Consider the following 13,794-nt stretch of genomic DNA (forward strand, 5'->3'; position numbering starts at 1 on the left):
ACATAATTGCGCCCAAGAAAATGTGCAGCAATTGTGGAATTTGCAATTTGCATTTTGAATTGCCAACGAAAAATGTTCGAGCGCATTAAATGGCCACTTTGGCCAAATAAAAGGCAGTTGCCCGGTTGGCAAAAGCTGCAGTAGTGCAAATTACTGGTTTATTCGGCAGTGTTTATGTCTGTGTGTTTGTGTGTGTGTATGTATGTATGGGTGGGGGCAGGTGCAGGTGTTTGCATTAATAACGGCGAAAATCTTGTGTATAGAACTATGTGCTGAAATAATAGTCAATACGAGCAGTCGGGGGTAAAGCAAAAGTACTATATGCTATAGTTATAGTAAACGTGCCGCCCAACTTCCGTAGTATTAGCTTATACGAGTATTTGGCCAAAATATATGCAAGTGCTGAGAGCAGCAATGCGTAGGAAAGGAATACACTCGCAGAATTATTTAGCCCATGTTTAGAAATGTGAACAAAATATCCATTACATAACATCATTTTGATAAGTATTCTTAATAGCCAAACGAACACACTGCTCGCTGTTTTAATGGATTGCTTGTGGTTGGATTTGTAGTTGGCAGCCAGTCTAGAACTGGAAAATGTTCATTTATGACAACCTTTATGATGAAAAAATATAAAGTAAAGCAATTTGACTTATTTATATTGCTTGTTATTTACTTATAGCACGCGTACGCGTTACATTTTCAGCGGCATTTAGGATGTAACGATTGGTGAGGCAATAATTTGCATTACATGACTAATTTCTGAAGCATATGCAGGGACTGCTCAATTGCTTTTAGTGTAGAAAGCAAGTAGTGACTGCGCCGCATGCAATTTCCCAACACACACCAACCAATTATGTAAGTAGATCCTTATGTGTACATAACATAGAGTCTGAGAACCACAACGCCAAACGATAGCAGGACCAACAAGAAGCAAATGCCGTCTAAGGACTGCCGCTTACCGGCGTCTTCTCCTCTATCTTGTTTAAATTGCGGTTTCTGTAACTGCGGCGTCTTTCGTCTGGCGTCTTCTTCATTCGCCTGTCCCTCTCCCCTCCCTCCATCTTACCAAACAACCACTTCCCCTCTACTTACTCGCTGGCAGTATGTGAACGAGGCAGGGCACCGTCTGTCTGCCCACCGCATTGCTTGCCCAGCAAGCGAGCGTTATTAACTCGGAATCCGTTTGCGGGAGATACGTCACCGTGCTTGCCAGTCCATTGGATTGTATTCTCGAGTTGAGCACCTGTAAGCGAAAGTAAGTATATATGTATTCACGTGTATGTGTGTGTGTGTGTGTGTGTGTGTGTGTGTGTGGAAAAACGGTAGCGTTGAGCAAGGATTAGAGTCAAGCAGGTTAGTTGTTCGTTGGCCCATATCTGGGTAGTTTCGTGTAAAAGATTTTGCGCAGCGTAGGCAAAACTGCACAAATACATGGAATGGACGCACAGACACTGAGCTAAGCATAAATATTTGAAGGCAAATAAGTTTTTATTGCAAAGCAAACAGATAGATAAGTCGAAACGAGTTGGAGTCGAGCCACAGTCTTGGCTGCAGGGATTTTCGTGTAGATTTTCAAATAACTTTTGTGGTAAATGAATTACTTTATTTATTGTACACAGCTCTCTCTGCCTGTCCATACTTGTAACATCTTCCATACACATAGTATATACAAACATATTTGAGTGTGTGTATGTGTTCCTTTCACATGTGTCTCGACTTTGCAGGCTGCCTTGAATTTGCTGCATTGAGACCGACAGCTTCTCACCTAAACGGTTTGCATTTCAAATGAGTTGCCAAAAGATACCAAGTGCCAAGCTGCAAACTCATGCTGCCAGCTCCATGCCAAACACATTCGCAGCATTCTGCTCGAGTACTGCCTTTCGGCTGCCTTGTGCCACTGCTCCAATGCACAATTTATACATTTTGATTAAATTTTAATTCAGTCACGTACAATGTTGCTTGTGTCTGATTCCCGCATGGCTTTTGTTCGTCAGCTCGCCATTGTTCTTTCCAACCCATACTGTTGTCAGTCGTCGTCCGATTTCTATTTCTATGTACACAAGTATATGTATTCGTGTCTGTGTGTGGCTGTCTTTGCTGTGCTTTCTTAGTTGCTGCAAGTATTTAGCACAAGTTTTGCTAATAGCTGAGCAGTCAGCGCGACTACGCCCAGGGTTTTCACTTTTCGGCAAAATCAATAAGTGCATGTGTAGGGAATATCAAAGAAGTTGGGATGCGTTCAGACGCAGCATTAGCTTTTTAGAGAAACCTAAGATGTTTCCAGGCTAAGAATTCCTTTCACTCGGGAAAGGTTAGAAGGAAAGCATGATGTTACAAATGAATACTTTTAAAAACAAACCCTAAAGCTCAACTCTCTAGTTCTCTAAATGAAGTCCAAAAGGTTTACTTTTCTCTGGAGTTCTTAAAAGTTCTTTATATAATATATAAGTACGATGGGTAGTAGATTTAATTGAAATGTGTGGCATTGTTATGAATTTTGTGATATTCCATGTATTTGTGCAACTTAATTCAGCAACTTAATGCTTGGTAGCACAATTTAAAAAGTAGAAGCAAATAAGAACCTTTTTTAGCGCATTTTAAAGTTGATTTAAGATTCTCTGATTTAACTGCTTCGACGCTGGTCTTTTCAACGTCTTTTGTCTTTTTCCTACTTACCGGTGACACATTTCTTGTGTTGTTGTACGTCCAGCTGAATTTGACCGAGTCCGGCGGATCAGCGTCCACTTCGCATTTGACCTGTATTGAGTGCATGTTGATGGCGCCGATGGATGTTTGCTCAGTACCTGGCTTACAGCGCGGCGAGACTGAAATGGTGGGAAAAAGGTACGGAATAGGGCGGATGAAAAAGTTCATAAATAAAAGTTTTATTTTTCAAATTGCTTTCAGTTTTCAAATATGAACAGCAGTGGCAAAGTCCCAGACCAGTTGCCGCTTCCAACTGTGCGTCTCTCCCCCTACCGCCCTCCCTCCCTGGGGGCTGAGACGCACGCTCGGCAGCAACAAAACAAAAAAACTTAACAGCTAAAAAATAAGCAAGTACATATTATAAGGAGGAACAGCCAGCCACATAGCCTTGAGCATAGTAATTAACATGTTTCCGTTTCATGAGCCCGGGGTTGACGCGCGTCCTCTTCTGTTGTCCCAGTTGTTACAGTTTTTGCTGCTGCTGCTGTGTTGTTGTTGCTGCCTTGTTTACGTTTTGAAGCGGATAAATCTCAGAAGAGTATGTGCGGCAGGTACTCGTACCAGGCACTCGTACCAGTATTGGAAGATGACGACGATGTATACTTTCACTCGACTTTCGAGCGCTGCAAATGAGAGCAAATATGCGGAAGCTTCGTTGTCGGGCCTCAGGCACAAAAGGTGGAGGAGGGCAGCGATATAGAGAAAGAAAGAGGCAGATAGCTCAGTGCTGAAAGCTGCCTTTAAAATGTAAGTCACGCGAAGGCAGATAAGCGTTTTGCGCTTTATTACTTGGCGCTCTTATCACAAGATGTCTGCATTTCAGCATTTCAGCATTTCAAACATTTAAGCTGTGCATGGCAAGACGACGAAACGGAATCTACTCGTATGGGTGTACTTGTTGCTCTTTTTCATGTGTATGTGGTATTTGTGTACGAGAGTGTGTAGCCGTTACCTACAACAACTGGTCGTTAAGAACTCTGTTGCAGCAGAGCCGGCAACTTGAAACTTTTATAATTCGAAGTATAAACTACTTAAAGTGTCGTAAAGCATAAAAACGCAGACATTCAGCAAGCAATGCGGAGTGTAGTCTATGGAGATTGGTGGAAGCTGGTGAGGGGTAGGGAAGAAAGAGCAGGAAGGGATTGCAGCCGGAGCTTAAGAAACTCTATGCATCTTCAGAAGTGTTCACCGACAATTTTTGGCATTGAGTTGCTTGCTCTGCTCGGAAAGCTCCTTCCACTTGTAAGTTGACACAATAAATTTTGGAAGTAAGACGGGCAGAGCAAGCCCAATGCCAACACAATAGCAACAGTACGAGTAACAACAACAACAACAGCAGCAGAAACCGTGGGGAAACAAAACTCTTTCCATTGCCAATGCAATGGGGCAAAAGTTCTTATATATTCGGCTGCTTAACCTAAAAAGTGAGCGGAACAAGTTGCACATCAAATCATATGATGATGGCCAGGAGTGAGGAAACATATTTTGCTTAAACTTGCTCTTTGTGTGTGCATGGCTATGGGAGTGGGAGTGGCTATGTGTATGTATGTGTGTTTGTTTTGAACGTTGTTAAATCTGTAGCACTCATCGATTTTCGTGCGCGCAATTTATATAGGATGCTGGCGGTTTCGCTTTCTATTTTTTTGTGATTTATATACAGCTGGCAGCAGGCAAATCGCTTGTATATGAAATCAACATTAATCACAGTCGAAAAAAAAAGAAATTGTGGCTAGAATTTTGTGTTTGTGGCTTGCTCTTTAGGCTATGCGATGAAGTTCATGAAAAAGTTGCTGGGGGAAAAAATGGCGGCTGCTGAATTTATAGGCAAACTTTTGGTGGACTTGGCTGTATGAGTATGGGTGTGGCGTTTATTAGGAGTGGAGAGAAATGTTTTGAAACTGTAAACACGGACATGCAACATGGCCATGCATCATTTCTAAGCAATTTCCCTTATCCGCTCCCATAGTTGGCAACTTTCATTTGGCTTACATATTTGCTTTCTTTACATTTTCTTTATTTGCCAGTTGATTTTATTTTGCAGCTTCCGGTTCCGGTTTCATCAGCTACGGCGTTATGTGCCGTTACTTCTCTTACTAGTACAACACACACACATCCAAGGATACAATTGCACATGAAACTGTTATTATGATTGCATTGTACTCGTATTTCGTTCATACTGTGGGTGCCAGCGGCCACATTTCAACTTACATTGCACTTTTAGCGTCAAACTCGAGCTGCGTGTCTCCCCCTCCGTGTTCGTCGCTCCGCACGCGTACGCTCCTGCACTCTCACGCTCCAGCTGCGTCAAGTGCATGATTTCCGAGCTCTCTCCCGACATTCGCATGCCCTGCAATAATATTGTAAGGCAAAAAAAATAAAGTTCAGTGCGAGTGGCTATAAGTGGTTGAAGTGGTCGGCGCAATGCGCAATTGCCGAAACCTAGAGTAAGCCTTATGGGTTATGTAAGTGCCACCACGGGATTAAGGTGGGGTACGTTTAATTTAAAATAATAAAGGAATTTATACAGACTTTACTTAGTTGTGGTAGTTTTCGTACGATTTCATAATTAAATACCTAAAAGTTTTCATCGTTGGAAACTGAATGTTGCGTAGATAATTAAATGTTAACCACTGACAATAGATTGCGCAAAAATGCGAATAATATTTATAGTATATAAATAATTTTAATTTATTACACAAGCAGAAAAGTGGGAAATCTTTACCACATTTTTGTAGCTTTGTCCATTTTTAAGCATCTATCTTTCATACCTTTCTACAATTTTATAATTAAGTTGATAAACTGAATTTAGTTTATTGCCTAATTTTAAATCTAATCACATGGCAAGAAATTTCATAATAATAAAGGATAATGACTTAAGAGATTATCTAAAACTCGACATCCTCAACTATTCTTTAATATTGGCAAGAAGGAATGGGCTCCGAACAAAGTTTTATATATTTTCACAATTTTTGGTTTATTTATTTGTTTATTAGATCGCTTGCAATCGATTGATTTTACTTTCTAAGACAAACAACTGTGGTAATTCATTTTTATACAAGAGTTGTTTATTTAAAAATTTTTGTGATATACTTTGACAGCAAGAAACGAAAAAACTTAAACAAAAAAATTCAATTTAAGTTCTCATTTAGATACGGTTTTTCTCTATTAGACATTTCTTTCGTACGTTATATTTGTTTAGTGTTGCTCTTTATACGTATTTATTATTAACTAGCATTTGAAATTCAATATTTAATTAAGCGTTGGGTTTTGGAATTCCATTTGTTGCATATTTCATTTTGTTTTGTTTTAGATTAGTGACTGTTACTTATTTGTTGTTACAAATGAATTTAAACAATTTATTCAAAATCCATGTTTTATTTTATTTTTTATTTCTGTATATTCGACACCAAGCAATGTCCATGTTAAAATTTATGTAGCTGCATAATAATAGGTATAGTCCTTTACAATTAACAATTCCCACACCATAGATTCAGTGTATTAGTTTGTGGCTGTGTTGCTAATCGTGGCCGCTAATCGCCTAAATTAAATGAATGTATTAAAACGTAATAACACACGTGCTGGCATTGTTTGAAAATCAGGTTCAAATAGGTTTGGAAATGTTGCAATTAACGGCATGACAGGGAAGCTAACATATAATGCGATTTCCAAATAACTTCTGTCATATTTTCAAACCTATATCCATGTGCATGTGTCACAATGCAAGACAATAGTCGGAGCATAAATGAACGGCAGCTATGAATTGAATTAATTTGCAATAATAATGCATTTAAGCAGTTTTAAGCGGGGAAGAGCTTTTTTCGTCATTATTATATAATATATTATATAAAAATATATATTTAATTATATTGTTGCCAGCTAATTTGCTGCACGGCATGCTGGGCTTTATGAATCTACCACAAAATGTCAAAATGCATCATTTGATTATTTGTAAAATTAATTAAAAAAGCTATGTGGCTGAACAGTAACGGCAACAATGACAGCAAAAGCAGGAAAAACCAAGCACAAAAACAACTCTGCGATGCAGCTAATTTGGCCTGTGATTGTTTTTAATGCATTTACACTATAATTGGCTGCAATGCTAGTGGTGTTGCGCGAAATGAACGGCGCCCCGCAGTATGCAACGCTTTTTGTAGAGGGAAAAAGTCAAGCCAAACAAGCCCCCGACGCTGTGAGAGTTACGCTTGACTTTAATGCATTTTGCTGTTACATATAATATGTACTATACAGTATAGTATATGAATTGTATATACATATTTTTTTTATTAATATTTCACACTGTGCCACAGCTGGCAGTCAAGGCAAGATATTTTGTGCGAACGCCAGCGACAAACTTTAAGCCCTTTTTTCTTTCCTACTTTTCTTGCAATTCTGCTATTCCTACAGCACAAAACTTTTTTGTCGACCCTCAGCCAAGAAACACACACACACACACAAAGACACAAAAGGACAACAAGAAAGAATAAGAAAAGAAAATTTGCTGATATGGGAAATCTACGCGCGCAACTGACGAAGAAGTGACAAAGTTTTCTTTCTCGTCTATTTTAAAACTTTTTGCACGCATTTGGCGCATCGTTTTTCACAAATTTTTGCCGATGCTGGCGTTTTGCTTATTAATGTCAAGAAAACGAAGTGTGGCAGTTTTTGGCCCGGCACGCAATGCCAGTTAAGTATTGAAAAGTTTCATCGGAAAATGTTTCAAGTAATTTGTTAAAGGGACAGCAGCCAAAAGCTGCGCCAGACTTGAGTAATAGCCGCCTGCGATCATTTGGCTATTTACACAGCTTTGTTCCGCACACACACACACACACACACACACATACACACACACACACACACTCTAATATATATCCCAAGAAGAATGAGTTTATGATTTTTATGAAAAATGATGATGTGCGCATGTGGACAAAACTGTCAAAGCATGTCAAAATCATGCGGTTTAATAATAAAAAAGGCGAGGCAAAGTCGCCCGCTGACAATGAGCGTCCGAGCTGAGCTTTTGTTCGAGAATGAAAAACTGAAAGGCAATGTGAAAATTGACAGACAACCGCACAAACGAATAGAAGGACAGGCAGTCAGTCCAGCAGTCATGATAGTGGTCAACATTTTGGGGAACGTTTGGTTTATTTGTCAAATGATTAATGTTTAAATAATTTGCAATACGAATGGCTGGCTATGACTTCAATCAGCGGTCAACACAATGAAAGCCAAGCTACGGGCATCAACATCGGTCACATAGCACAACATTCACATACATGAGCCAATTAAAGGCGCTTGATAAATGAGCTAGGCATGAGACGAGCATGAAAGCAGAGCAGGGGTATTACAAAGTGGTACGTAGTAAGTGAAGTGGCTTCACAAATTTTCTAGGCTTCCACCAATTTGGCAAATTGAATTAAACCGCAAAATGTCTGCTTAAGTTGCCGCAAGAATTTCGACAGCAGCAGACAGCGACAGCCTTAGAAACGACCAGCGCCATCACCAGCAAGAAACTTCAGACTTTACACCGATTGGGGGGAGATGGCATTGGATATGCCAGCTGTTGCGAGTAGGCAAGCAATTGATAATAAAAATTGGCCAAAGTGTCTTGGGGGGCAATGATGATAGACGTCATCTGTTTGGCCGTATCGAGCAGTAGACGCACAGTAGTCTAGATCGAGATGCCGTTTAAATTCTTTCCAGTTCAACGAGCTAGGTGGAATCCCACAATGAAAGCTCGTTTCGAGCCATCATCGCATAAGCATGATTTAAAATTACTTGAAGTCTTAAAATCGTGGAAGCGTGCTCACTTATATTAAAATTAAAAAATTAATATGATGGTTGATTTTTAGGCCTCATTTTCTAACTCGACTTCATATCCTCATTTATTTGTTAGTTGATTGCACATCCATAAATTATTCATAAAAATCAGACAACTATGCATATATAATTGCTTAAACCGCAAATCGTAACTCCTGTAATTCTTGGAATTCAAATTTTGCAAATACCCCCAGTTAGTTATTATATGTCCGTATGCCAAGTTTCACTATGCCCAAGCGCTGCTCAAGCGCTGCCCGCAGCTGTTGTTGATGTTGCTGTTTGGTTGACTGCAAACATGTTTACACAGACACGAATAGATGCGCATAGGCATTCATACACTCACATAGACGCAATTGCTTTGTATGCCATTATACACCCTTTACGTGAGTTCGAATACCGATCCAAATTTTTTTTTAATTTTCTTAATTTTTTTTTATTTTCTATAATTATTGTACACATATGTACAGAGTATTTCAAAGTCGGGACACCCAACTTTAGCTTTTTTACTCGTTTTGTTCATATGTGTTTGATACTTTCGTTCGTATTTCTTTTAGCTTTCATTTTGCTAGCCAAATTCTATAAAGATGCTGGCGATTTATCGAGTTTTCAGTTGTAATTATAAATATTTTATTTCTTAATTTACCAAAAGCTTGTTCACCAAGTTGATTTCAATGCTTTTGTCTTTTTTGACAAAGATTTATTTCAATAATTGAAGTATTTCTTATGAAAAAATTAAACTCAGCTCACATATAAGCTTTCCATTTCAAATCTCTGCTTTTCTTTTATTATTTTAGCAAAAATTAAATGCAATAAGAAATTGATTTCTAGATAAAGAGAAGCCGAAATAAAAACAGCATAAGCTTTGAAGAAAATCTTGTTCATAATCTGCTCTTAATTGTGGAAGAGTTTTCAACGCAGTGGGTTGCAATTGAACTCCACTGTGAATGATGGCCTCCACAATAGCAGAGCAACGAAAAATAGTACAGGAGGGGAAAACTTACGTTCTTGAACCAGGAATAGGAGGCGACCGGTGGGCGGGCATCCGCGCGGCACTTGAACGTGACATTTTGACCCTCGGCGCGTGTGACCACACGGCTGGGATCTTCATTCGCCAAATGGACCGACACGCTAGGTGGATCTGGAAATAGAGAAGAACAGGGCCAGGTTTAGTTAGTCAGCCACTAAGCGAATTCTGTTGTAGCCCCGGCAGCAGCAACAGGAACAGCCCAGGGGCGCTCGCATTATTAGTGCGGCATTTAATGAGCGCTACAAATGGCAGCATAAAAGTCAAAATAATAAATTGAAATGGGTCATAAGGTGAAGCGGCTTGTGAGATGCCAGCCAGCCAGCCAGCCAGCCAGCCAGCCAGCATTTATATAAGTATATACACTGTGTAATGTAGTTAAGTCAAGCTGCTGGCCGAATGCCCAACACCAACACCAGCCTCAACCCACAGAACAAACACACGCACTTTGGGGCACTAGACGCTTTGTTCTTCATCATGTTGTTATTGTTGTTGTTATTTTTGCTGTTCCTTGCCTGCACATCCTTTACGTGTCATGAGCGCGCCCGTCGGGGCTGCACGGCCTCTTGACCACACGCCAAATGGGACTATTAGTTACGGTTGTAAAAATCTAATACGCGTCCGAGACTGGCGCCACTCGAAGAGTAGCAGCAGCCGCTGCCGCCGCCATTTTCTGCGTGAGCCTGTCTGCGTGAGTTGGTTTCAGTGTGTGTGTGTGTGTGTGTGTGCGTTTGGCGGTGGTTAAGGCAGGCATAGCAAATGTCAATGGCACAGGAAAAAATTGCTGACGTTTATGGTGAATTATTAAAATGCGGCACAAAATTAAACCTCAATGAAGTCTGAGGTCGCAGTTCACCCACAACCACACCCACTCCTACACACACACACACACACACACACCCATGCACATACACATTTATGACGTAGTCAGCGGCCTGTTTTGAGTGCAGGTAAGTAATTTAATTTTGTTGTTGGCACGCCCGAGTTGTTGTTTTTGTTGCTGCGGCTTGCAGGCGAAATGTAAAACGGAAGCCGGAAGCGGATGTAGCAAATATTAAGGCAAGTAGCGCTGGAGTGAAGCAAAAAGGGAACTAAAAACATAACAGTGAAAATTTAATCAAGGCAACGACAACATCAAGACTGTCGAGGCCAGCAGAGATGACGAAGGCAAGTCGAAGACAGGCTGCACTTTATAAGCAGCTTAGTGTATGCCGAAGGCCAACAGGTTGTGATTTAGAAAGGCGCACGTTGGGAACTTCGGAGCGTCAACAGGAATAGTCCTAGAGTCTTCCTTCTTTCTGTCGCTTTAATCAAATTATGATGCTTTGGCCCTAATATGCTTCTAATTGGACTTGCCTCGTCGGAAAGTGCTTTTAGTTGCGTACATTCACACTCACACATTCACATATAAAGGCACACACACACGCACACCTACTAAGCACTACTAAGCTCTGTGCTCTGTGTAAAGGATATGGCATAAGCCGCTCGCCCAGTTGTATAGAATTTTGTGACTAGTGTGTATTTGCGTGTCTACGCGTTGTTGACATAATTCAGAGTCGGTTACAAACGCAGACCAGAGTAGAGTAGAGCAGAAAAGGCAGACACATGAGGTACACCTGCCTTAAAGTACTTACATGCGACACGTATGATGCGTTTGTCCTCAATGGCGCCACCAGAGAACCAAGGATTCGTTGCACGACATGTCAGCTCGGCATTATCATTCTCCGATGTTACCTTCAGTGTCAGAATGTTGGTCGTTATGTTCGCATCCTGCAAAATGAAACCACAAGAGAAACCAAACATTAGTAAATGGATAAAAATGAACCGTGTGACAATGTAGAGGCTCAACTAATAAGATGTCAATGAGAAAATATTACCTTTCTAGGGCTCTCTAGGAAGAAAATAAAAGATAGTCACAATTTTTAATCCCTTTCAAAGCCGTCTAGTTATTAGTATTCTTTAGTTATGTGTTGAGCTGCCGCCAAGATTTAATCGGTTTTCATTCATTCCCTCATTTTAGTTAAATTTAATGACTTAATAATTGATTATATTCAATGAAGAATATTTGATTTCTGATTTATTTATTTATTTATTTTTATAATGCTATTTAGCAATAGCTCCCAGGGTCTTCAGCTATTGATTTCTGATATATCCTAGTACTGGATAGTAAAAACCACAATTCCAAAAAAATATTAATCAAATCAAACACCAAAGCAAATTCCTATTTATTTCGAATTGTTGCCGTAATCTTGAGTTTTTGCAGATAGTTTTGGGAATTAGCCATTTATACTTCTACAATAATCGAGACTTTCACTTCTGTAATGTAGAAAGTATATAGTATAGCTAGCTAGCTATGCAAAGCCTTATCCCATTTTCGCATAACTCACAAACATCAAATACTCAGAGTGGCAGAATAATGAGTTGCCTTTTTTGCTCCGGTTCAGGAAGCCACAAAGTGAAGTATTGAGTTACTACAACGGCAAGGCAGTTAAGCTATACAAGCAACTAGGCAGTGAGTTCGACTTGTAAAGCATCTAGATTTTGGCAAGCTCAAGCAGGCTGACAGCATAATAGCTGCCAGAGTCTCTCCTGGGATCCTGCTCCGCTGGATGGTGTGGCTTGGGTTACATGCACCGCATATATGTAGATACGTCTACATACTCGCATATAGAGAGATTGGCACATGACATGAGCATGCACAAAAATCGGCCATGCACGACGTAGACTGAAACTCAAAGCTATTGCTATAGACCGGTCACGTGGCAGGTCTGAGCGTCTTTTTATCTCCGGATATTTTGCATGGCAAAATTAGAAAGCAGCGGTAAAACTAATGGGAGACGAATGCCGAGCTTCATCTGCCCGGGGTTGCCTTTGCGTAAGCCCCGTCAGTAACGTGGATGAAATGCTCGAGGTCGATAAATTGGAAGCGACGCACAAAACATTGCGTTGGGGCTGAAACAAAGCCGTCATAGAGACGAGCTCCAGTGTAATACGTAAGAGTGTACGGAGCAGTTTGCCGCCTGCCCACATAAATTGGAAGAAAAATTCGCACGTTGGTTGCTAGTCAGTCGCCTGCTGGTCTGGGTGTCGACTGGCTGCAAATTTGTGCAGTTTTGCCAAACTTTTCGGCAGTGCAGTTCATCAAAGAGCGAACTGCAGCAAGAAGTCGGGCCAGTCAGTAAGCCGGGCAGCCTGGCAGCCATTCAGCAAGTAAGCCAGGCCGGCAGACAGGCAGGAGTGGCAGGTGGTATGAAGTGGGCAGCCACTTGAAGTCAACTTGTCTGCATTGCTGTGTGGAAAAGTTTGGCCTGACTTTTAGGGTCACCCAGTGGACGATGCAGTTGAGCGGCTTTGTTTGCGTGTGTGTCTGTGTGTGTGTGTGTATGTGTGTGTGTGTGTGTGTGTGTGTGAGTGCAGTCTCTGCACTGAGCTGCACCAGCTATCAAATGTCAAACGTACAAAGCAAATTTTCCGGCACAAAGTTGCGTTGCCTTGGGAGCGACAACAACAACAATAAAAAACTTTCTCGACCAAATTCGTTTGACAATTTTGAGCAATTTGGTGGCAATTTGAACAAACTTACCTCCTTGTCGCTGTGAGCAGTGACCTCGGCATTGCGTATTGGTTCGCCATCAAGCAGCCAAGTAATTTTGGCAGCCGGATATGAGCCCCAGGACTCGCAGCGAATCGGCATAGGATGCCCGGCAGTAAGTAGTTCGTTGGGCGTAACGATTTTAACGCGAACGGGTTTTACTATTCACAAAAAACAGAGAGTGGAGGAAAAGACGGAATTTTATATCAGTAAATGATTCATTAATGAAAGAACATATTTGAATATATTTTATTTTTAAATGCATATCAAGTGTCCAGTTTTCTAGTTTGATAATACACCGTCTTTTCTATACTGTACTTGAAGCAGTCGGAGTTTTGGGATTACTTACAATGCACCTGCACGGTAACCTCTTTGCTGACCGCCTCGACCAGTTTGGTACCCTGGGCCCGGCACTCGATGCGTGCTCCGTAATAGTCCCGCGTGGTGGTTCCAATGAGCAGTTGATTCACCATTACTGTGGCACCCTCTTCGACGGATGTGTGGCTGGTGCCTATGAGCTCGGTCTCATCGCGCCACCAGGTGACCTTGGGTGGCGGGCGACCTGTCAAATGGAGATGAGCATTCAATGTTCTCAGTTCGGTTGAGTTATGAAGCAATTTGCGCAACTGTCATCAACATCGAAGTAAAATAA

The 13,794-nt window shown here is 41.0% G+C and overlaps 1 protein-coding gene across 1 annotated transcript in view; it reads right to left on the reverse strand.

Annotated features, from left to right (window-relative positions):
• Positions 1-13,794, reverse strand: part of LOC115620544 (nephrin) — a 100,972-nt gene that overhangs the window by 22,119 nt on the left and 65,059 nt on the right. Inside the window, exons 6-12 of the mRNA XM_030513827.1 lie at positions 13,492-13,704; positions 13,134-13,303; positions 11,185-11,320; positions 9,528-9,664; positions 4,918-5,056; positions 2,680-2,828; positions 1,096-1,246 (exon numbers count right to left, since the gene is read on the reverse strand). Coding sequence (XP_030369687.1) covers positions 1,096-1,246; positions 2,680-2,828; positions 4,918-5,056; positions 9,528-9,664; positions 11,185-11,320; positions 13,134-13,303; positions 13,492-13,704 — 1,095 coding nt within the window. The remainder of the gene's footprint in view (positions 1-1,095; positions 1,247-2,679; positions 2,829-4,917; positions 5,057-9,527; positions 9,665-11,184; positions 11,321-13,133; positions 13,304-13,491; positions 13,705-13,794) is intronic.

Source organism: Scaptodrosophila lebanonensis, unplaced genomic scaffold (assembly GCF_003285725.1).
Source record: "Scaptodrosophila lebanonensis strain 11010-0011.00,11010-0021.00 unplaced genomic scaffold, SlebRS2 tig00000024-arrow-pilon, whole genome shotgun sequence".
NCBI lineage: Eukaryota > Metazoa > Arthropoda > Insecta > Diptera > Drosophilidae > Scaptodrosophila > Scaptodrosophila lebanonensis.